Source organism: Pempheris klunzingeri, chromosome 4 (assembly GCF_042242105.1).
Source record: "Pempheris klunzingeri isolate RE-2024b chromosome 4, fPemKlu1.hap1, whole genome shotgun sequence".
NCBI lineage: Eukaryota > Metazoa > Chordata > Actinopteri > Acropomatiformes > Pempheridae > Pempheris > Pempheris klunzingeri.
The window spans coordinates 18,608,042-18,632,095 of record NC_092015.1 but is presented as its reverse complement, the minus strand read 5'-3'; the positions used below and the strand labels follow the sequence as shown (position 1 = coordinate 18,632,095).

The 24,054-nt window shown below is 43.5% G+C and overlaps 1 protein-coding gene across 1 annotated transcript; it reads left to right on the top strand.

The window, feature by feature from the left end:
- Positions 1 to 570: 570 nt before the first annotated feature.
- Positions 571 to 24,054, top strand: golim4a (golgi integral membrane protein 4a). The gene is made up of 16 exons (XM_070829636.1): positions 571 to 1,220; positions 11,061 to 11,135; positions 12,758 to 12,807; positions 14,020 to 14,073; positions 14,345 to 14,495; positions 15,007 to 15,089; positions 15,330 to 15,413; positions 17,449 to 17,670; positions 17,772 to 18,056; positions 18,537 to 18,823; positions 19,510 to 19,586; positions 19,742 to 19,812; positions 20,292 to 20,504; positions 20,833 to 20,901; positions 21,071 to 21,160; positions 22,822 to 24,054. Exons 1-16 carry the CDS (start codon positions 1,034 to 1,036, stop codon positions 22,975 to 22,977), a joined length of 2,154 nt encoding a protein of 717 aa, XP_070685737.1. The 5' UTR covers positions 571 to 1,033; the 3' UTR covers positions 22,978 to 24,054.

The following is a 24,054-nucleotide window of genomic DNA, read 5'->3' as shown; positions in this document are numbered from 1 at the left end:
AACGTGCAAACTAACTATCTCTCTGCTCAGACAAACATAGAAGTAACTTTAATAACTATAATAGGAATATCTTTACACTTCCCACAACATGTTAGTAGGTTAAAACTTAGGACTGTTGTAGATAAATCCCATATGCTAGATTGTACTGTTGTTGTCCAATACGTTCCCTAATGAGTATTAAAAGTCAATAGAATTTACACAGCAATGATTATACCAACAATTCACATGAGTTTTACATTTCCAAGGGGAGTCTGGAGGCCTGACGTGGCTTTTGTGTGACTCAAAGCTACTGCAGGATGTCATTCTGTATTTAAGAAAACTTTTTTTCTTAATGTTGAATGTGTGGCTCTGATTACAAACTACCTTCACAGTATCCCAAGATGTCAGGACCACAGCAGGTCTTTGTAATGGGGAAACTACAAGCCTCCACCCTCTCATTGCGAGCCGCCTTTTGATCGATCTCTCCGGCGGCCAATCGATTAAAAAGGTGCCGCTGTGGGGGCGGGGATAGGGAAATTTCTGAGTTCTGGGAGGAGGGACTTCCTCCAGAGCAGCAGTTGGATGGCAGGCAGCTGCGGGGCTGACACGTAACTAAAGTTAAAGGTGCCATGGAGGCCTCGTCCGGGACTTGAGGTCTTACTTTCCCTCCCCCCGTCAGCTTCTCTGAACTGCGCTGGAAAAGTTAAACTCTGCAAAGGGGGAGACGGAGGCTGGAGCGGGAGCCTCGGTTCGTGCTGCAGTTTGGACGGTGCGGAGCTGCAGTTTGACGTGAAGTGAAGCGAAAATCTGAGCGGCTACTTTGAAGTCACGGGGGGGGGGAGAGAGTCGTGAGTGGATGTGGCAGCGCTAAAATAATGTATACAAGGGCAGATATCGGCACTTAACTCGAGTTTTGTGTTCGGAAATGCTCGGGGAGTGAGGGCGGGGGGGCTCTCTTCAGTCTGCACCGGGAGGTAGAAAGTTGGGTGGGAAGTTTCCAGCAGCAGAGACGGGGTTTTGTGGCGCAGACAGCGGGGAGGGGTGCGGGTCCAACATGGGAAACGGGGTGTGCTCCCGGAGGCAGCGGAGGATCTTCCAGTGTCTCCTGCTGCTCACCGTGGTCTGCGGGATGATGTACGGGGGGATGATATCCTACGAGATGCACAAGCAGCTCAAGAGGACCGAGGCGATGGCGGTGAAGTACCAGCAACATCAGGAGTCCCTCTCGGCACAGCTCCAAGGTAAACACGGCGTTGTTCTGTCTCAACACCAGTGACAGGCGTGGACGTGTCACACCAAACTCCGCTAGCAAAATTGCACATTTTTAGTTTTTTTTACGCCTCGCTTGCTGCCAGCAGCTTGCATTTCTTAACGCAAAGTTGAGGACTCAGTGTGAATCATTCGGCATCCAGTTTAAAACTCTGTAGTCAAAATTTTGTGCTGTTATCTCAACTAAAACACACACCTGTTATCTGTGCATTGGATGTGTGTCAAATGCAAAAATGAGTCCAAATGGACAAGTCCAGTGAAACTGAACTAGAGCCCCACTGTAATGCCAAAGCACTTTGGTCTAAGGTCCTTTGGTCTCATGATAAACTAGGTTAAGGTCTGAGTGGATTCAGCACAGAGGGTTAGTTTGGGCCGGACAGGTCTACCTCCTCCAGCCCCCATGCTACCCACAAGTGAGGTTTACTGCTGACTAGAGCCGATGATGTACACAGACATAAACACACACCTGGTCGGAGTCACTGTGTCCCCAGGCTCACCTTAGCAGTATACAGATAAGTAGCACCTTTAGGTCACGAGGTGAACCAGAACATCTGCTTCTGTCTCAAAACCCATTACTGCAGCATGGACCATTTGTTCATCATCAAAAATCATCATTATATTCTGATTACATTCTCCATTAATTGTTTGGTCTGTAAATTGTCAGAAAATTTGGAGAAATGCTTGCTTCGAATTTCCCAAAATCCAAGCTGACGTCTTCAAGTCGCTGAAAGTGTTAAGCCCCAAATATAGCTAAATACTCCAGCATAAGAACATAAGAAAAACTGAGAACCTGCAGCTTTAGAATATGAAGTGCTTTTGCTTGAAAAAATGACAATGAAATAATCCGACAACTATCTACTCATCAATTATTCGGCTAATCTATTGTCTTTATCGCCACGTTTGGAAAATAGCAACACATTCTCACAGCGGAGGACCTTTAGCATGTCTCCATGTATCACCGGAACCAATGTTTCCATTTAAAAACTTTTTGCATGTCCCACCTCTCCCAGAGGTTCAACAGTCTTGCCCTACAGTAACCTTACCGATTTACTCCCTCCACACATAAACACACTCAAACACACTGTGCTGAGCTGACAGGATGTGAGGTTTTGTGACATGCCATCATGCCATGAGTTTAAAATGAACAGTTGGGCGGAGAGCTCGCTCCTACACGGCTTCATCTACTCACGAGGCTGGTGCCCACCACATCAGGGAGTCAAACAGTGTGTTTAGCCCGGATTGTGGACTTGTTCATTTAACGCAGCCTTTGATGCACCTAACTATCGGTTACCTCTCCCCGTCGTCCACAGCTCAGTCCAGCAGACCTACCACGGAGCTGCCCTTAAGCTCCTGCCCACACACCCACGGGCCTGTGTTTGTTTCGTTGTCATGTGAAGCACTTTTCAGCAGCAAATTTAACTTGACTTTTTGTGGTAGAAGGTAGGCTCCCAGTTGGGTAATGTTATATGAGAAATGTGTTATTTTTTTACCAATTCCCCTTCGCACATTTTATTGTGTTCATTTCTAAGACAAAGGTCGTCAGGTGAGGGTGTAGGCTACACGTGTTCCACATTTAACGAGACAAGGCAGTGTTTAAATCCCACCTCAGCTGAAGGTCTGCGTTCCTCGAGCCAAGCAGCTTTTTTTTGGTCAGTTTCAGGTTGACGCTATACAAATGGCTCAGATGTCATTTTTCAAAAAAGCATCCAAGAAACAGAGCGCATGACAGTATAACGTGACACTTTGAATGAAGCAGCTGTTCCTTAACCCCATTTGCATCACTCAACTGGTGCACCACACCCTTGCTTTCACTGTGAAGCGATGGATCGTTCAGCCAATCACAAGGCCCAGGCCCAGGCCACATGATATCTGTGTCTGACTGTTGATTGCTGGTTTTTGTGCCCTATATTTAGAGGTGGGACATAGCTCGGGGGGCCTGAGCCAACCGTATTGATTCACTGTTGCCCACTATAACCACAGGCTGGCAGTTGTCAGTCATTTAAAAGGATCAACTGGCACTTTTTGGCCAAGCAGGCACTCTGACAAATGCATCCCAGTGATTTACCGCCCATTCACTCCCTCACACGGTCACATTTACATCATTGTTTGTGTGCTATTTGCAAAACATTAATCAAATGGAATAATTGCGGCCATCTCTAAATGGGTGCTGTAATATTTTTCACATCACCACCATCAGTGCTGTGGCTGGCTGTTTATTGTAGTGAACACTCTTCTCTCAACAGATGGAACCGCTTGTTTTTATCCATTAGACGAAAGGAAATTTTGTTGTTTGAGTCACAGATGCACTTTCTTTTTGGATTTAACAGGCATTTCTCAACAATAATGAAAGATTTTGTGAGATGGGATGACTTGATTTGGAAAAAAAAAATCGAAGCCTGCAGCAGAATGCTGTCTACACCCAGAATATAAACCAGCAGCTCATGTGAATATTTAAATACCACTAAAAACAAACTCACCTTTGATTTTAGAATTTTGTAAGATTGTTGGGTACGAGATCTCAAATCTCCAAATCTCCCAGCCCTTCAACCTTATTACAAAACACTCAGTAAAAAAAAAAAGCCTCAGCTGCCAGCTTAGACTAGACTTAGGTTAGGGCACAAAGTTTCCCCGACGTGAACTCTTCAAACCTAGCAAAATCAGTAAGCTGTGCAGACGGTGATCGACTGATTGACAGGATAACCCAGCTTATATATTGAAATCCTGCATCAAATATGTGAGGGTGAGCAATTAATTGGCTCCGTACAAACTAATATACAAGGTACAGAGTCACCAAATACTAACGGACCGATGGGACAACTTCACACCGACTCGGCTGACACACTCCCCTGGAAGGTCTTAACACTACTGGATTACCAATGCTTGGTCAAAGGGCAGAAGATCCATTGCCAGCTACGTTGAACCCAAGGAGGCGGATCACACCATCAGCATGAAGGCCAAGTACTCTTTTGATTGGAGACAAAGACTGAAAATCTGAAAGAATAGATGACACATCTGTCAGGGAGTTAACAGCTGTTACCAACCATATTCAATACACGTCCCAGTAATATGCAAATTATTATCCATGCTGGGTCTTCTGATATTCCGCAAAGGATAACTGGATTTTTTTTCCTGCTACTGGGAAAACTTGGTGTCATGTGCAGGATGTATACATTTCTGAATCACTCCCAACTCTGGGAGAGAGGCGTTGAATCTTTCAGCAGACTCTTTGGCTTGAAAACATGGCTGACATCAGCGGGCTTCACTAATGGGATAATTTCAGTATTTTTTGGAACTGTAAAGACCACGTTAAACCTGGTGGGTTTCATCCAAACATCCCTGGATCCAGAGCACTTGGTGCCAAGCTACGTCATGCCCCTGGGATGCCATATCCATCTTGTCCAAACAGGAACATGTGGAAGCGCACACAGAGACAGCCTGCCCACCCCCCCCCATCTCTCCCCTCCCCGTCAAGATCCTTCACCGCCAGGATTCACCATCTCACAGCGCACACAGAGCGGTGCACATAGCCACACAGCCTACCGCAGCCCTCTTCCTTCTCCCTCCTCATATCACCCACACTGCTGCTCCACTAAAGGTTAGAAAGAGGTCGACCAACAGAATCTCCACATGGTTAAACATAAACGCTGCTAATGAGATGAGAACGTGTCAGGCAGCTGAAAGAAAATGGAGTAAAACTAGGCTCACAGTCCACTAATTTAAAAGTGGCCATGACCGCCTGTAACAAAGCAGTTTGTCTGGCAAGAAAGGATTACTTTTCCAAGATTATTACAGCAAACGCTGGAAACTAGAATATTAATCTCCAGTATCGACCAGGGACCTGCTGCATTAGGGAGTTTCTAGTCATGTCCTGAAGTTTATCTATGCATCTCTTCAAACAAGTATCCTCCCAGATGCCTTCAGAACATACTTGACAACATAGTTTCAGTGCAAATCAACTCCTTTCTTTAAGTGTATAATATTCTGGAGGAATTTCAGTCAGGCTTTAGAGCATACCACACTGAAAGTGAAAATAATTGGTGACCTCAGACTAAACTCTGATGAAAATGAGGCTTCAAATCTTGTCCTCTGAGACCTGAGTGCAGCGTTTGATGCAATTGACCGCGATATCCTGATCAGTCGTCTTGAAAGGCTGGTTGGTCTCTCTGACTGTGTGTTAAACTGGTGGAAAACCTACATCAAAGGGGAAAAGTTTTACGTCAGTCTTGGAGATTGCGTGTCTGAGGATCATGACAGCTGGCTGCACTGAATTGCTGTGTAATTTAGAATTGACTTTCAGGTCCCCCTCCTTGTACATTAAGCCCTCACGGGCGGGGACCTGGCTTCATCGCTAACATTGTTAACTCTCTCGCTACAACACTGCGGTTATTTGCTGCTGGTTTATTTGAGGTTCCTGCAGACATCAGGGAAGCCACCTCACTCAATATTTTTAATACAAAGTAAAAAAAAGCCTTCAAATAGCTCTGCCTTGTACAGGCTTGAACTTAAGTTTTGCACTTGGGTTTGCGCTATGCACGACCTCCCTTCTTTGAATGTTGCATTTTACTTTATTTCATGCTGCTTCGGTAAATTCCAGTTATTTTGACTTGCTCTACATTATGTATTCTTTGTATTCTGTTTCAGTGTTTTTAATTTATCTTTATGTCACTTTTATGTCCATTTCACATTATGCACTTGATGCATGTCATGTCCTTGTTGTGAAGCACGTTGTGCTTTATTTCATGTATGAAAGGTGCGAAACAAATAAAGTTAATGTTGCTGGGTATAAAGGTACTCATTTGTGTTGTTTACCAGTAGAAGATGGGAAGCAGGTCACAGGAATTTCCACGAGGGCAGGAAATATGAAAGCCACAATATGTTTCCACAGCAGCTTTTGCGCAAGTTTGTCCTTCCTGCTGTAAATGTTGCTGCAATGATGCAATTCCATTGAGAAATGTAAGAACTTTGACTGATATATGAACTGTATGTTATATTATATTTTTAGCTTAGATACAGCACACGTGAACTATTGTACAACCCCACATGCAGTACTGGAATAAGTTAGGGTCTGTATTTAATTTCCTTCACTTCTAAACTGAACTGGTCGTGTGTGTGTGTGTGTGTGTGTGTGTGTATGTGTGTATACACAAGGGTTGGAGTGTGAGCACATGAACACTCACCAAACAAAAGGCCATTTCCCTGTGTGATTGATAGTATTCACAGCCTAGCTTCACATCACTGGCAAGTTCTAACCAATCCAGGCCACATCTAAACCAGTAGGCCAGTAAAGGTCACCACCATAGAGGGCTCCCTTGTTCTCACTCTGCCGATGCACTTTAACCACACCGTGAGGGAAAAGTTTCATTGGTCCATGGGGCAACGCTCAAACAATAAATGTTAATCCCAATGCCAGTTGAGGGTTGAACCAGATAAGGGTTGGAGTTAAATAAATCGGCATTTGTTTGGAAGCTCTAGGGATTGTTGTTGCTTGTTTTTAGGAAGAGTAGTCAGTACTACATTAGTAATTCTACAGTGGGAACAGTCATTTATGAGTGGTACCGATCTTTGAGTTGTTGAGTTAATTTCTGAGGTTGTAACTTGTGATGGTTCATATTGGAATGTAAAGAGGAAATGAAGAAAAATAATATGCATTTTAATGTTTGGACCAATTTTTAATTTATTCCCCTCTCACCACCTTGTGCTGTTATGTTTTATGAATAGCTGTTTATGCAAAGCACATTGTATGTCTGTATAAAATGCACTGTGCAAAAAATGACTTTGCCTTTTGGCACTATTAGTGGCTTTAAATAATTCAAATGGACATTCCTTTTTTAGACTGTAGTGTCTTTGTAGCTGTTGCCCTGCCCTGCTTGTCTGTGTTGTCCCCTAGAGAGAGGGTGTGTGTGTTTGTGTGTGTGTGTGTGGAGTCCCCTGAGCTGGGCTGAGCTGAACTAAGAGCAACACGGCCTCATCCTTGGCACTCCTCACTTTTCTCACTGCTGAGAGTGTACAGAGAAAATGTCTCTATTCTCATGTCCCACCTGATAAAGGTCAGAGAGGTTTGGAAGATACTTGTGCAGTCAGTTTAACTAGGAAAAGAAATAATTTGGAAAGTAACTCATTTGAAAAGGTCACGTGCTACTGAAACAATCCTATTTAGGGATGGGAATCGAGAACCGGTTCCAGTTGAGTTGACGTATGCGTCATAGCTTATTAGTTCAATGTATCGATGCCTTCAGGTGCACATTGCAAAATGGTGACTTCAATGTCACGCATGTTAGTCTGGAAAAGAAGGAGTCATGGAAGAGAGGAAGAAACACAACAGTGATAGTGACTGTAAAATGAGAATTTCAAGTAAGGTGTTGCACTATGGGACAAGGATTGTGCATAAGGTGTGCATGGCAAGGGAAGAGCGCGTGAGTGGTAGAGAAAGTAACGGTAAATGCGAGCGAAGCAGAAGAAAAGTTTAGCAATAAGTGTGCAGTTAGAAATAAAGGTTGCTATTTTGTTGGCAACAGCTTGAGAAATTAAGGCAGTTGGTCCCGAAGAAGGAAGCTGAGCAGAAAAGGCGAACAGTGGAAACACCAGCAAGACGCTCACTGTCCGGTTAGCTTGCTCCTCCAGTCCACATGTCAAAGTGACCGTAGGCAAAACACTTAACCCCAAATTGCTCCCGAAGTACACTACCAGTGCGTGATTGTGTCTGAATGGTAGTTTCCACCTGATGGCAGGGTTGGCAGCCTCCCATCACAGTATGAACGGTGTGTGAGTGGGTGAATCTGAGTGAATTGTAAAAGCGCTGAGTGGATGAAAAAGACTACGAAGGCGCTATGCAAGCACAGTCAAGCTACCGTCTAGAGTGGAGGTGCAAGGGAAAATAAAATGCATTAGTGAATCAATATCAGCAGATGTGGTTTCAGAGATAGTGGCTGAAAAAAAAGAAGACAATTTCACAGCTGTTGTCCAATTCAAGAGTAAACCAACTGTTTCTGATTTGCAGTTTCAGCCCTGAGTATGGTATCAAAAATAATATCAGAGCGATCTGAAACAAATTAAGGTGATAGACCATGTGGAAACACTAAGTCAGGAGCATGGCTGCAGTTATGTGTTGGAACAATCATCGACAGTGGTCTTGAAGTCGCCAATTATAATAATCCTGTGATAGGACCGCATCATAGATGAGTGAGTCTGATAACTCAGAGAAGAAGGTCATGTTGGGTCTAGGAGGATGATGAACAGCTACACAGAAGGTTGAGACAACACACTTAATGCTAAAAGCAAGCACATTAAAGCTTAGGCAGTCCGTCATAGTTATGGGCTGGCATTTAAAACGCTTATTAAAAACAACTCCTCAGCCTCCCCCACTCCCACTAAGTCGTCTGGGCTGACTAATAAAATCATATGAACCAGGGACGTCTGCAGCCACGTCTCTGTTAAGAACATAAAATCAAGCTGAGCTTAAAATAATAAAATGATTAAATGCAAACGACTTATTTGAGACGGATTGAGAAGGCCAAACACGTCAGATGGTGCAGTTGTTGGTCTGACCATGTCGATTCGGAGGAATGCATTTTTCTGCGTTATAAAATAGTTCCTTTACACCACCAAGCTATTTAGTTAATCAGTTTGAATTTAATGTTTGTCCTTGTCATTAGTACATTGCCATTAGTTAACTTAAGGCCAAGTCTGTCTCACCCTCTCTCTTACTCTGTGTGTGTGTGTGTGTCTCTTTACCTTCAGTTTCCTGGTTTCTCTGTTTTCTTTGCCCTCCCTATCTGTGCCCTCCTCTGTTCCACTTTCTACTTGCCTACATTTGCCTCTCTCTGCGACACTCTTTCACTCTCCTGAGTTATGCTATGCTATCCTCATGAAATTATTACAAGACAGTGTAATGGTTTATCCTGGAATCTGTTGAGTTGGCACTCAGAAGCAGGAACAGCCACATCATCAGTTCGACCGCCCGCCCCCCCCCCCAACTCAAGGCAGGAGAGTCAGAGGGAACACGCAAGAAACCGGAGGAAGAGTTTACTCAGTGTTCACAGTCTAAGTTTTTATTTTTAAAGTTAGGTGAGTCAGAGGCTGGCCCAAGACCATGACGAGGGATTAGTGCCAGAACAGATTGTATTTAAATAGTGACTTTAGAGTCAGAGTTGTTTTCTTACCCAAGTATTGACACAAGATGTTTTTTGAACAAATAAACCCAGGTTGTGGGTTGAGAGTATTTATTACCAAAGTGTTCATGGGTGTCACCGTTATTGTCACTTATCAAAGCAAAGTTACAGAATGCTTCACACTAAATAATAAAAAGAACAGAATACTTGAATGACCTCTCACTCATTAACCACGTGGCCATAAAATCCTGTTTTTCCTCCCTTCACTGAATAACTTGTGCTGTGTGAGGATATTGTCTGTTAATGTCTAACAAATGTCGTTCAAATGTGCAAATGACCATCCAATTTTGAATGTGTAAGGTATAACTAGATTCTATACATTTCTAAAAATGTGTACTTCTTCTGTTATCGCCGTAAAGCCAGACGTGTGCTACAGAGCAGTGTTTGAAGAGACAACTGGTCTCAAGTCATAATCTGGGGAGCAGAAACTCAATGTGACAGATGGAAAATTACATTTGAATGACAAAAAAGGCATTTGAATGAAAGTTTGCATTTAAATTGAGTTATAACATTGAACTTTAAAGAATAATCTATAGGTTTTGGTTTGTTTTTTAAAATCCAATTAATTTTTTGAACATGTTCTTTAAGTGTGGGCAGGACACGTTTAAACGTTTTTAGTTTAAATGTTATATCATCAAAATAACTCCTTCACGATTCATCTCCGCTAACTTTTTGGTTATTTTGGTTGTCGTCATTTGCTCCAACCTCCCCTCCGCCCGAATAGGGTAAGACAAACACACACACATACTGAACCTAAACAGCCTGTTTATACAGCTTGTTTAGGCTCACAGGAGTGTGTGTGTTAGGAGTGAGTCTTCATTTGAAGGAACAATAGTAAGCATAGGTAGAGCAGGTGAATCGGCACCAAGGGGCCTGCAGCATGCTAACCTGGTTATTTGGAGCACCGTTTGTGCGTGTCGCTATCTGTTGAATCACACTGTATTATGCCGCATTATCTCCATCCTTGTGCTCTGCTGCCACAATGACCCTAATTCCCCACAGGGATTATTTCTGTTTCAGTGGATTTAATCTTGAATGTAATGAAGGTAAAACATGAGGGGAATGAAAGAAGAATCTGTGTGAGAATGTGGGGTGTTTAGAGGGGGACAGCTGGAGAGATTAGAAGTGAATGTAAGAGCTAAAGTGGGATCTCAACTCAAATATAGAGGGATACAAGGAGCTTTGGGGACTAGTCTTCACAAAGAATTGCTCTCAAATTATTTTATTATACAATCTTCTTGTCAGCATTAAGATAAAAAGTTCAGTCTACTTTCAAAAACTCTCTTGTAATACTGTGATACTCCTTATGGTTTTAATAAGGCTGGCAGCACACACCACCCACCAGGAACAGAAGCAGTCTGAACCATACTAGTAGTTGTAGTTTGTAAATACCTTTAGACCACCAGTCTTGCGCGAAATACCACAGCTCTGTGCCGATGGTGGAGCTGTCATGTACCAATATCACAGTCTGGTTGAATAAATATCACATCTGGCTCCCATATCAGCCATGAAATGCACATCCTCTTTCTGTCTACCTCTGTACAATGAATGTGAATTACCTTCCAACTGAGTTCAAACCGCTCACTGAGGCTCTGTGTTTTCTCTCCTGTTTTACCCCACCCCATCTCTGTTTTACATGTTCAGTGGTGTACGAGCATCGCTCCAGATTAGAGAAGTCTCTTCAGAAGGAGAGGCTAGAGCACAAAAAGGCCAAAGAAGGTGAGAAAAATGGCACGTCACGCTCAACATCTGTGGCTTCAGATACAGTTTCACTCAAAATGATTCAACCCCCATTACAAATTTGGTGTATTGGCAAAATTTACGAACAACTTAACTAATATTACAGGTGGTTTCTCCAAATTCAACACAATGTGCCACTTTTTTATCAACCTCTTCTTGATAAGCACCTTTAGTAGTTAGTAGAGCCCCCTTTTGCTGTCATAACCTGTTGCAAATGTGATGCATAGACAGACACCAGGTTCTGACAGCGTTCCTGTGGAATCTGAGCCCATTCCTCATGGGCAAGAGCCTCCAGCTCTCTAACATTCTTGGGTTTGCGTGCTGCAACCGTCTTGTTCCAATCCTACCAGAGATTTTCTATGGGAATCAAGTCAGGTGACTCAAGTATCTTCCAGGACTTTTTCTGAAGCCTTGGTGGACTTTGAGGTATGCTTGGGATCAATGTCCTATTGGAAGGTCCATTGACGACCAGGCCACAGACAGCCTGATGTTTTCTCTAAGGATTTCCTGATACTTGATTGAATCCATCTTCACCTCCAATCACTGCAGGTATCCAGTGCCTGAAGAAGCAAAGCAGCCCCAGAGCGTCACCGAGCCACCGCCATGCTTCACTGTAGGCAGTGTATTTTTCAGCCTCAGTCTTCCTTCTCCTGACATACGGCTGAACCATAGACCCGTTTTGTTTCATCACTCCGCAGAACAGAATCCCAAAACTTCTGTGGCTTTTTTTATATGGCTGTGAGCATATTGGAACCGACTTATCTTGTGATTTTGGGTCAGTAGTCGTGTACGTCTTTGAGTTTGGGCATGGAGGCCTTTAGTGTTTAGTATTCTTCTTACTGTAGAAACTGAAACCTCAGAGCCTGCTGCCACCAAGTCTTGCTGCAGGTCTTTTGCAGTCACTTGAGAGTGTTTGGCCACCTACTTCCTCTGAAATCTGATGGCAGCCTTGATAGCTTCCTTTTCCTGCATCACTGTGAACAAAGCCCTAACCAGTCCGGATATTTGATGTGTTCTATCTCAGTCACTTAGTTGCATCAGATGTGCTTGAGACAACACCTGATTTCCAAACGAGTGCTCTTATGAGGGATTCTGTTGAGGGGGTTGAATCATTTTGAGACTGCAGGAGTCATTAAAAGTGGCATTTTGTGTTGAATTTGGAGAAACCACCTGTAATATTATTTATGTTGATCTATTTAAATTGTTGTTTGAGTTGTTCATTGAACACAACTGAAAGTTTGTACATTTTGCCAATACACCTAATTTGCATTGGGTTTGAATAATAATGAGTGTAACTGTATGCTTTGGTATCTTATTTTGCAACAAGGTAGCGATGTGTAAGAAGATGTCTGATCCAGGGCCATGAATCATAACTTTGTGAATGGCCTGAAGTGTTTATGGAAATTAGTTTTTATGGAGTTTATAACCCACCAGAGCGAGCCTCATTCTTATGTGAGTCCGTATCACAGAGCTGCACTTATTTCTCCTCAAAAGCAAGTCATTTCTCAAGTTAATGTGCAGTCCAAACCATCACATTTGGTAGAATTACCTGCATCCTGTAAAAATAAATAAGATTAACCTGTGCTGTTTCTGTTTTCTAGATTATCTGGTTTATAAACTGGAATCACAACAGTCACTCAACAAGGAGAAGGTATGCTTGCCTTACATAATTACTCCTCTGCTATGACTAAGCATCATTATTTAAAAGTATCTTTTATCTGCCTGGCAGTTTGATCACCAGTCCTTTGTTTTCTGTCTGCTTGCATTGCTTTGTTAAGTTGTGAAGTGTTCTTACTGTAGTGTGACCGTTGCTCAAATACTGCTGCTACTGCTGCCACCAGGGGATATAATTAGGCTTTGTTCAGACTGCAGGCAAATCAGATTTGTTTCTTAAATCTGACCTTTAAGGCAGAATGTTGGCACTGTTTGTAAGTGATCAGATCGGATTCCTGAGTCCGGACATCACCAGCCGATCTGCAAAGGTTGATGTGGTAACAACAGGGAAACATGATATGCGAGTGAGTAATGGATTTTGGCTACAATCAGATGGCAGGAAAAAAGGTGCCTAGATTTGATGTTTTTTGCTCATATATGACTTTTTGTTTCATAACTGTATGAACCCCACAAATCACATGGAATCTGATCTTCTTAATTCTAATTTGAGCCTCTTTCATGTATGATCCTTTCTCTGTTTCTGTGAAGCCATTCGCGTCACAATCCCATAACTCCTGGCTCTGACCCTGCGCCCACACACACCTCTGTACAGAAAGAGCAGCCACGAAAAGCACACAATTAAAATTACAGCTGTGTTTTTCCTCATCCTTCTCATTATCATCTGCTCACCAACTCGCTGGCTTCCACAGCACCATCACCTTCTAGATGAAACCATGAACGCTGACCAACAGTGTGCCGCATGTGACATCTTTGTTGTTGATCTTTTGTGTATTAGGATCAGTTCAGGACCATGACCAATTCACACTGCAATCCGATCTTGGCCACATCGAACACATCGAAAAAAGTGCCAAACAACCTGAGCAATAAATCCTAATTGAGCACCAAGTCTTGCAGTGCTAACGTAGTTTATAAATCCAATTCGAGTGACTGGACCTAGAAGCACTGGAATGGCACATCAAACCACCTCCAATCCACCAAATGTGATTTGGTGCATCCAATGTGGATCCACTTTGTAAGACTTGTAAGACTTTCTAAAATCAAAACCTGGCAAAAATCAGTCTTCATACAATCTTGATATGCCAAAAAAGCGGATTTGGGCTGGCAGTCTGACCAAGGCCCTAATCTCTTCTTTACCTGTTGTAACTACAGTTGATGTCAGTATGAAAGTTTTTTTTGTCTGTTTTTACAGCAAGACTCCAACAGCAGATTCAATTCTCTACAAGTGCAACATCAGATGCTAAAGGTATACATCACTATGATCCCCTTACACACAAACACCTCATTGGTTTCTTTATTGTTATCGTTAACACAGGCATCCTCTTACACTTTAACTTTCTTCCTCTCTGACCTCACACACATCCCTTCTCTCTCTTTGGTGCAAAGTTCATGTGCGGATGAAGGGTTTCGTTTTTGCTGTCATGAATACATTTACATATGCTTTTATGCAATGAAAAAAAAAAACCAAAACCCAAAACATAGACCACAAGGTGACACTAGTCTTTCTCCGCTGTCAGAACCAGCATGAAGACCTAAAAAAGCAGTATTACGAGCTGCAGGATCAGCACCAAGTCCAGGGCGAGGACCACGGCCGGCTGCTGGAGGAACACAGAGAGCGCTACAATAAACTGCATCAAGCCAAAGAGGTGGAAGTCTCACAACTCAAAGGTACTGATGGTCACACACACACACGCACACACAAATGTTTTTGTTGTTGCTGTTTGCACTACGTACTGTACCAGTGCAGTGTGGCTTTCTGTAGTGGTGTCATCGCCAAATATTCTTGCTTTGTCTCCATCTTCTGACTTTAGAAAATACTGCATGTGTGAAGTCAAGTATGAGTGCGGACTGTTAGATCCATACTAAAGAAATATTTTGTTCAGCTTGTGGTTAAAACTGCCCTCTGCTTCAAGCAGTTTTACTTAAAACAAAATCTCCATATTGCTCAAAGATGTTTACACGCATAATGATGTGGCCAGTGCTTCGGGCAGGGATATAAACTGACAAGTGGAGCCAGCGTTTGTAACATGAGTCATAAGGATAAAAAGAAACCTAGAACAGGACAAGTGGTTGTAATTACTTTTGCAAATGCTTTACAGTAGAGTAAGTGCCGTGTTTCATGTGTTTCCTGTTTGGATGTATGCTTTCTGTTAATGTTTTTGCTCTTTTGTGGCGGCAGATAACATGTATAACCTAAGAGAGGAGAACAAACAGCTGAGGAAAGCCCACCATGACATTCACATACAGCTACAGGATGCACAGGTGAGACTAAATCTGCTCTGTTTCATTTTTCTCTTTCTCTTCCTGTTGTTTGGATACATCTATTAACTTCCCTTTAGTATGAACAAACATGAAATGTGTGCTATCGACCTCTGAAATTAAAGAAATAAAATTCTGTCAGTTACTCCTGAAAAACTTTTCGTCTTATATTAAATTGTACTTCAATTAAAGATTTTTGGCAGTAAGATTTAAGCCTCTGTTTGGTTGCTCTTGTGCGTTCAGGTTCAGCATCAGGACCTGAAGGCAGCCCACGACCAGCTCGCACTGACACTGGAAGACCACAAGAGTGCGCTGGCTGCTGCTCAGGTAGGAGAGCACAGAGATATGCAGTCTCATTGTCCACTGCAGTCAATACAACAGCTGATTGATGCCGAATTGCTGCATCACAAGCAATCAAAGATTCAAGGGAAGTGTTTCGACATCTAGTTGAGAGATGGTAGAGCTGCAATATAATTTGCATTCTACGAATGTTAGCGGTGATGCCACAGAGACTTGGGCAGTGTTAATAGAGTGAAACAGACGGAGTTTCTGCTACTGCTGTACAGTTTCCGCTTTCACGATCAAGTGCAACTAAAACATCCTCTCCTTTGCTTTGCATTCATCTCAGCCTTAACCTTTACATTAACCCTCTCTGTAAAGCATAAAGAAATGTTTGTTGCAGTTTATTGTATAATCCCCAGTAGACAAGGAGAAGATGCCCGAGGTGTTGCTTGGTTTTTGGGTAATTAGATCAGATGTTGCCGTTTCTCCCGGAGACTGACCTTTGAAATGCCCGAACGGTTTATTGAATATACAGTACTCTGCTGATGTGTTTGAAATGCTTTCCTCCTTTTTGTCTGCATTGATGAATACTCGCTCGCCCTCCTCTCCTGTCCCCTCTCTCTTTCTGTCTGTCTGCATTTGCTAATTTATTTTAAAGCCTGTCCTGTTTTCCATCAGTGCTTCTGGCTGAACGGGCACACGCACACACACATGCACGCACGCTCACTCCCTCACTCCCTCACTCCCTCACTCCCTCCCTCACTCACTCACTCACTCACTCACTCACTCACTCACTCACTCACTCACTCTCACACACACACACACACACACACATACACACACACACACACTCTTTCCTTCACTCCAGGGGGTTTGGTTTAGTCAGAGCTGTCAGAGCAGTGCATCTAAAGCACGTTCCAGCCAATCAGCCAGAAAGATATAATGGAGGGAGTGGAGCGAGACAAAGAGAGAGGGGAGGAATTTAGCAAGAATTTTTAGAATCCTTCCCCCTTGGCCTGGTTAGAAGATATGCCTGTGTGTGTGTGTGTGTGTGTGTGTGTGTGTGTGTGTGTATAAAGGGTTGTGTCATTTAATGGTACAAGGGTCTGAACTGGAAGGTCAGCTTGAAGAAAAACGTGCGAAACATTTTAGATACATTTTGTCTTTCCCAAATGCACACAAATTGGTCATATTGTAGCTTTGTTAGCCACATATAGCAGCATGGTTCCAGGGATGGCAAACACTTCAGTCCAGGCAATTTATCCAATACTTTGGTTTATCACAAAATACCTGCAAAACTGATGACATCCCCATCAGCTTTAGCTGTATTTTGTGTTTAGTGTGATTAGCAAACGTTGGCAGACTAAACATCATACCTGCCTACCCAAGCATCAGCATGAGTGCAACATTATCAGTGTGAGAATGCTAGCATTAGCATTTCGCTGGCGGGACCACTGTGTCTAAGTACTGGCTCACAGAGCTGTTTGTGTGGATGTTCACTCTGGCTGTTGTCTCTGTGTAACAGCTGTGTTGTTGCAGATTCCAAACACGGGTATCTAAGTGAGAAGAGTGGTGGGACAGTCGTCTTATGCCCATCGTTCATTAGATGACACTTAGTTTGAGGCTCTGAAAATTAACATCTGTCACCAAGGCTATGTTAAAAAAAAAAAAAAACTCAATATCTTTTTGGTAAGGAAATGTACAGCACTTGTGTGTTTTTTTTGTTTGGAACATAACTTTCTCCTTTGACCCACTGAAATCTGTCACTGAAAAAGTGCCAAAAGCTGGAATCAAATAACTGTTCAGATTCATAGTTGTATTTGCTTCATGTTTTGCCTTAATCAGATGTTGTTAGAAGTCTTGTAGGACAACTTATGTTTTTTTTTGTCTTTTTTTAAAATGGGAAACAAGGGTTCTGTCGAGAAGGCTGCTGTCAAAGTAAGGCAGTGGAACTTAAGTGTCCTATCGGCAATAATATAGAGAAACTTGAAACCATATCCAGCCTACTCTGTCACAAGTCCTAGAGGTTCAGGATTTTGTCTCTTAGCCCTGCTGTGGTTGTGTACGTTGTTCCCTTTAGGTGCAGGTGGATGAATACAAGCAGCTGAAGGACTCCATACAAAGGGCTCCCAATCTAAAAGTGCCTGAGCAAAACCCTGCCTCTCAGCAGCTACAAGCAGCTGCCGTAGCACCTGAGTCCCACGTTCACGAGGCCCAGCAGACCACAATCCTGGAACAGCCACACAAAGACGAGCCCGTCCACGAGGAGGAGCACCACCATCACCAGGACTTTGAGTCCAGGGTAACGTGGGATTCTTTGGGATCACTTTACTATCAAGACAAAAGGCATACTCTAGATGAAAAAACGCACAAATCCAATCGTGTCTCTTGCTTTGTCCTCAGTTGGACCATCAAGACAGGGGGGTGCACGCTCAGTCCGAGATCCAGGCCCATCACACCTTGTCAGACAAAGAGGAGGATGGAGAGGGAGAGGCTGAGAGGAGGAGGGAGCTGGCCGAGGAGGAGATGGCTCAAGCAGGACAGCCTCAGAAGCTGGAGGAGGAGGACGCGGACCAACCACAGGATGAGCAGCAGCAGGGAGAAGAGGAGGAGGGGGAGAAAGAGGGGACGGAACGGGAGCAGCCGGACGAGAATGCCCTGGACCGCCAGAGACGCCAGCCACAAGAGGTCAGAACTGGTTTGGGCTTCCCGGGCTCCTCTAAACTGGGTTGAAATCAGCCTTGAACTGGTTTGAATTTTCTGCGTCTCATTTTGCGATTAGTTAATTATGGCATCATTAAAATTGTGTCGGAATAGCTTCCTTGAGCAACGTAACAAACCTTCGAATCATAAACTAATCACATGTGTCCTTGTCAAATCGGGGACACAGCCACTGCATAAATTGAAGTGCTAATCACTTAGCTTTAATCCCAGAGGAACCAGAATAAATTATAGCCTTTCCTCAGTGTTTACGTCTTTGATTAATGACAGCTTTCTCATTATGTATTGTGCTCATTGTTTTATGCTGTCAGTTTCATCTATTAAACTTTCCCAAAGGAGAAATTATACCTTAACTCTGCATTTATGTCTCAGATTAGCAGCAACTGTGTGTTTGATTTGCTTTAATTCTTTTACCTTCGTGTACATTTTTGATCGTCTCCTCCAAAGGGTCCACATGCGGAGCTGCATCCTGAGGCCCAGCTGCAGCACGAGGCGCACGCCCAGGTGGAGCGCGTGAAGTCGGCTTATGAGCAGCAGCAGGAGCAGCAGCGCCTGGAGGCTCAAAGGGCCGAGGAGCGCAGGCAGATCCAGATGCATCAGGAGGCCCTGCAGGCCCAGAGAGAGAGGGTGCTGAAGGAGAGGGAGCAGAGGCTGAAGGAGGAAAAGGAGAGAGAGCAGCAGCAGCACAGGGAGGCCGACAGACGGGAGCAGCTGCTCAGAGAAGAGCACCAGAGGTCAGATTGCAGATCAGAGCTGGAATCGCTGAAAATCAGATGCACAAAAGCTACTTTATACTTTCTAACTTGAAGTAATCCAAAGGAGATAAAGTTTAATTCGTAAATCTTGTAATGCTTTTCAGTGCAAGACAAGAGGAACGTGGAATGAACTGACTTAAAAGCAAGCTTAAACCGAGAAAAATCACCAGCTCAGTCAGGCATTGCTGTCGGCAATTTTCTTAATGATCTTTTTCTAAAGAAATGTCAAAAGGAACACTTAATGAGACTAGCATTGCTTTGATTAACCTGAGCAATAATAAAATCTCCCTCCTGCAAACTGCAAGTAGTAATTCACTGACCAAACTAATTATTCTCTGATCCTGGCTGCGACTGGCACATCCATAATCCAGGAGGAAGCATTTGACACTTTGATTAGATTTGTACAAAGACGAAAGGGAAAATTCTGTGAATCTTGATATGCAGACGTGTCCACCGAAGGGAACACCGGAAACAGTTCTACAACACAAATGGTATATATTGTCCTGCACAGATGCAGCTAGATATGGATCAGCAGCTCAAAAGAGTGTGTTGCATGTGGCGTTTTCAAACACACTATAACACACGTGCATTAAAAGCTGCACTCTAATGTGGCTCACAGCGCCCGTGCTCTTCTCACTGTCCCCTACTGTCATTGCTGTTGATAGGAAGAGGACCGAGTACGAGAATATGGACAATGATATTGTTCAAGGAGATGACGACCATCACACTGATGATGAAGAAGGTGAGACAGAGAGATTATATTTAATCCTGCAATAACAGTCAGACACTACTAGCAATATACCATCAGCTATGTTCTGACTGAAGGTTTCTCAGTGTTCACAGGAGCAACTGGCTGATATTTGGTGGAATATGTTTGCATCCTGTGTGTGTTAACAGAGCGAGATGTTCATATGTTACAAGAGGAGGAGGAGAGACAAGAGGATGATCACAGAGTGCCACATCAGCAGGTGACCGTCCGTCCATCTGTTAGCACGTGCAGCCTTATCAGTCTGTCCCCGCAGCTCATTCAGACGCTTTACATTCACGCCAGCGTATCACATGTCATACATCCATTCAGCCGTCCGTCCAGAAATCAATTCGTTCATCCTCCCTCCCCATTGCCCTACACTGGCGTGTTCAGCTTCCACTTGTCAGTCAGCCCGGTGATCTTTTAAGCCCCCTGAATACCAACAAGGCAATTAATACAACATTAGAGTACACTAACTGCCACAGTTTTATCCTGCCAAACGGATTCAGTCATTAATCCTCCACACTTCAGGTTTATTGCACCCATTTTACCATATCTGTTGCTCTTATTCTAATGTTAATGCACCATATATTTTAATTTTATGCAAATGTTAACCCACCTGTACCATTATTACTATTATTATTATCTGTTCCCCGCTCTCTTTAAATCCCTGTTGTTTTACGATCTCTCCTCCTGCAGGGTGCCGTAGACGGTGAGCTGGACCCCGAGGACGACCCCAACAACCAAGGAGAGGATGAGTTCGAGGAGGCCGAGGATGAGCGGCCGCAGCACAGGGCCGCACAGGAGGAGGAGGAGGTGGTAGAGGAGGAAGAGGAGCCGGCAGCGCCAGCCCAGCACAAAGACACGCACCCAGGCCGGCCCGAACAACCCGCTGTGGAGGAGGAACTGGTGGTGAGTAAGGATTAAGAGAGGGAGGAGAAACGAGTCGGCTACAGCGTCAGATACGCAGAGACTAGACTCTGCATCAACAGAGGCAACTGTAGAGATTACAGCAGGAGGAAGGAATGAACGCTGACCTAGGAAAAGGATTAGAGGTTGGGATGGAAACATTTTTAAAAGGGGAGAGAGCAGCTTGCAGAACCACAAGCCAGAGTGTGCACAACGCAAACACTGCTGAAAAACAGACACGTAAGGAAGGGAGGAAAGTTCAGGATGTAGAAAAACAAAGCATCTCTAAGTAGCACTTTAACATGTGTTTGTGTGAAATGTGTGTGTTCAGATGGCGGGAAACCCAGATCAACAGGAGGACACGCTGGATGACCAGTACCAGGAGGAAGTAGAGGACGAGGTGGGTTATGCTCGGACGCACACTTCACATGTTGAGTGAAGTAAGACCAAAAATGGCATGTAGGGAAAGGCCGTGGTAGATTCACTCTCAAAACTGTCCCACTCTGACCCAAACAACCAAGAGAACATACCTCCTTTTAAATGTATCTTTGGTGTGATTGGTTTTGAAGGCCCAGGAGGACATCGCTGGGGGCCAGAAGAGAGACGAGGAGGCCGAGGAGGAAGGAGAGGATCCGTATAACGAGGACAACATAGAACAGGTGGGTTCTCGGATAGGGAACCAGAGTCAGAGGATTTCTAGCTTCTCCTAACAGCATCCAAAATCCTTAAGCACCAAATTTTATTTCCACAACCCAAACTGGTCATTTTTCAAAGCGTATTAAACATTTTACCCCCAAGGTGCCCAGGTGGTGCATGAGAAATAAACTCACCCACAACCTCAGTAACCTAGGTGATATCCCTGTGCGCTCCCACAAAATATAATCAGCAGGCTCAGGAGGATGGTTTGAACAGCCGGTGATTCCTTAATGCTGAATTTAGTTAAGAAGTTTTTGGATTCTCCCAGTTAGTTCACTGTAGTCAGTTTGTCTTTGATGCAGCATCCAGTGGCCATTAGAAGACATTAGAGGGCAATTCAGCCAGGTTGAGACAGCAGAGTGTTACCAGTAATATTTAATACCAATTACTACAGTATATATAACTTGGGTCCCATTTGTATTCCGTGGGACTCCTCATCGGTTTCTGCGCCATTTCCTGAGCAACATCACACCCTGAAACAGCTACAGCAGAAAGCACCTGTTGTACATCCGCAAATGAATATTTACAGCACCGACGTATCGGCTGCGTCAGCTACACGGGGATGAGGTTGTGTAAGCGGGCATGTGTGTGTTTTCGTCCCTGTAACTTGAACCTCGCCTGTGCGTGTTCCGGTAAATGAGGCAGATCAGGTGTTGAGTCGGCCGGAGTGTCCGGTTACCGCCTGGACTCCGTTTATGAGGAAATCAGTTCGAACGGAGAAGCTCGCACACATTTTATAACTACAAAAAAAAAATCTATCTGTAGTGTATTCACTACTCCTGCTCACACAATGGTGTCACATTGGTAATAAACGTGGGGTTGGTCTTTATTTTTTTACGAAGAGGTCATTTGGAGAAGTGATATGATCTCCTGTTGCTGACATTCAGTGACATTCATTCATTAATTTCTATTTATTTATCTATTTATTTCTTGACAGGATCACTCTCCAGTCAGTTTAGTGCGGGTGATGATTAATGTGTTGAATCCTTTTGTCTCTCAGTCCCAGTTTGTTGATATGACAGAAGAATTTTTTATGCAGTTGAAACAAGCGTTTGTTTCTATAGATTAACATGATGGTGTATCTGTAAAGTCCTTTCACCGACCTGTGTGTCATACCCAGTCACCTAACGAGTCAACCTGCTTCTCCTTCTCTGTAATTTGAGCTCAGTGGAGCTTTCAGTCCATTCAGCTTCTTTCACCCACTGCTGTACTGTTGGTCTTGGCCTTTTACGCGAGTGTCTCAGCCATTATTTATTCATGATAGAATTAAAATCCTGTGTCTTACAATCGTATCGACTGATAAGCAGGAGAAACATGCTGGTGTGTTAACACCCTTTCCCTGTCACGGTCACAAATAATAGATTGTGTGGGTATGGAAGTTTAAACAGCCTTTTTCATGTTTGTGTCAAACTAATAGAAAAGTTAGCTATGTTATTGTTGTGCCAACATCCGCCCCTAATCTGTAAAATGGCATGAAACCATGCAAAGAAATGAAGTGAAACAACATCATTTCCACATAAACTAACCTGCGCATGTCTGAAATTATTAACTTTAGTTGACAGATGCCCAAAAATGTGCATAGAATTCCCATTAAATAGTGTGGCTGTGTGCTCACTTGCTCCAGGATGAAGTAAAAAACCAGGAGGGACCAAGAAAGGAGGGGGATCACAGAAAAGAGGCAGAGAATAACGAGGAAGAGAATTACGAGGAGGAGGAAGAGGAAGTAGAGGAGGACACGGCTGGTCGAGACAAGGGAGCCAATCAGAGGGCAGAGATGTAAGATGGACACAGACTTTGACCAGTTGCAGTGCCTTCGCGGCTGCCCTTAGGGTCTATCGGGTCTTTATTTCCCTTGTTTCCCAAAGGAATAAAACCAGCCATCCGTTCAGAATTCCAATCAGGAACATTGGGATATTATTTCTGGAAGAAAGGATGCTATTCCAAACACTGTGGGGATGGAACTGAGCAGCTTACACTGTGGAAATGGACAGAATTTGTTGGGCGGAAATGGGATCTTTTTTTTATTCATTTGCTTACCTGTCTACTCGCACGTCTGCCTGCTTGCCTGTCTGGTTCAGACAGGCAGAGAATGTATTTTTATCATGTGCTGTCTTTGAATATGTGTAAAGAAAGCAAAGATAAATTATATTATTCTGATGTCCTCATGTTCAGGCCTTTTATATGTATGTTTTATGCAAACAGTTGTATTCTTTGTAGAGCTCAAATTTTACTTCACATCTTGCCATTCCAATCGATCAAGTCATTTTCTGTTATTTATTATTGATTGTAACAACTCTGACAATCGTAAAATGGTGCAACACTTTTTTTTTAATTTCCCTTAACTGAACTAGTTTGTGTCGAAATGGCTTTTCCCAACTTGTTGAAGCTGACGCAGGCGAGTATTTTCACTGGATATTTCTGCAAATGCCAGTCAGAAAGACGTTTCTGGTGAAGCCGGTCTGTACTCTCCAAGTGTCGTACTGACATGTGCCTTTCCATTCTTGGAAACCTCTCCAAGGTCTTATTCATTTTTACATATGGAGAAGAATTTCAGTAGGACAGGAGCAATAGGAGCGTGCCAGTTAGTGCCGAACCTCTTGCGTATTGCTATAGCACAACCTTAAATGGGGACTATTTCACGTCGACTGCTGGTGTGAATTAAATTCACAAATCTAATGCAATTTACTGCAAAATCTTTAGTCTACTGTACAATGTATAGTAAAATAAATGCTGACCATTTGTACATTTTTCCACCAGTTATATTTGATACAAAAAAAGAGGGATTCTGAGTGTATCGAACCCAGATTGTCACCCGAGTGGTGTGAGTGGAATAAAGAGGTCAAAAGATTTCAGGTAA

Bases quoted from the DNA above. Each gene is read 5' to 3' on its own strand.
- golim4a (XM_070829636.1), top strand. From the start codon at position 1,034: ATGGGAAACGGGGTGTGCTCCCGGAGGCAGCGGAGGATCTTCCAGTGT. The intron at 15,414-17,448 runs GTAGGAGAGCAC...TGTTCCCTTTAG, and splicing joins GTGCGCTGGCTGCTGCTCAG to GTGCAGGTGGATGAATACAA. The intron at 21,161-22,821 runs GTGGGTTCTCGG...CACTTGCTCCAG, and splicing joins ACGAGGACAACATAGAACAG to GATGAAGTAAAAAACCAGGA.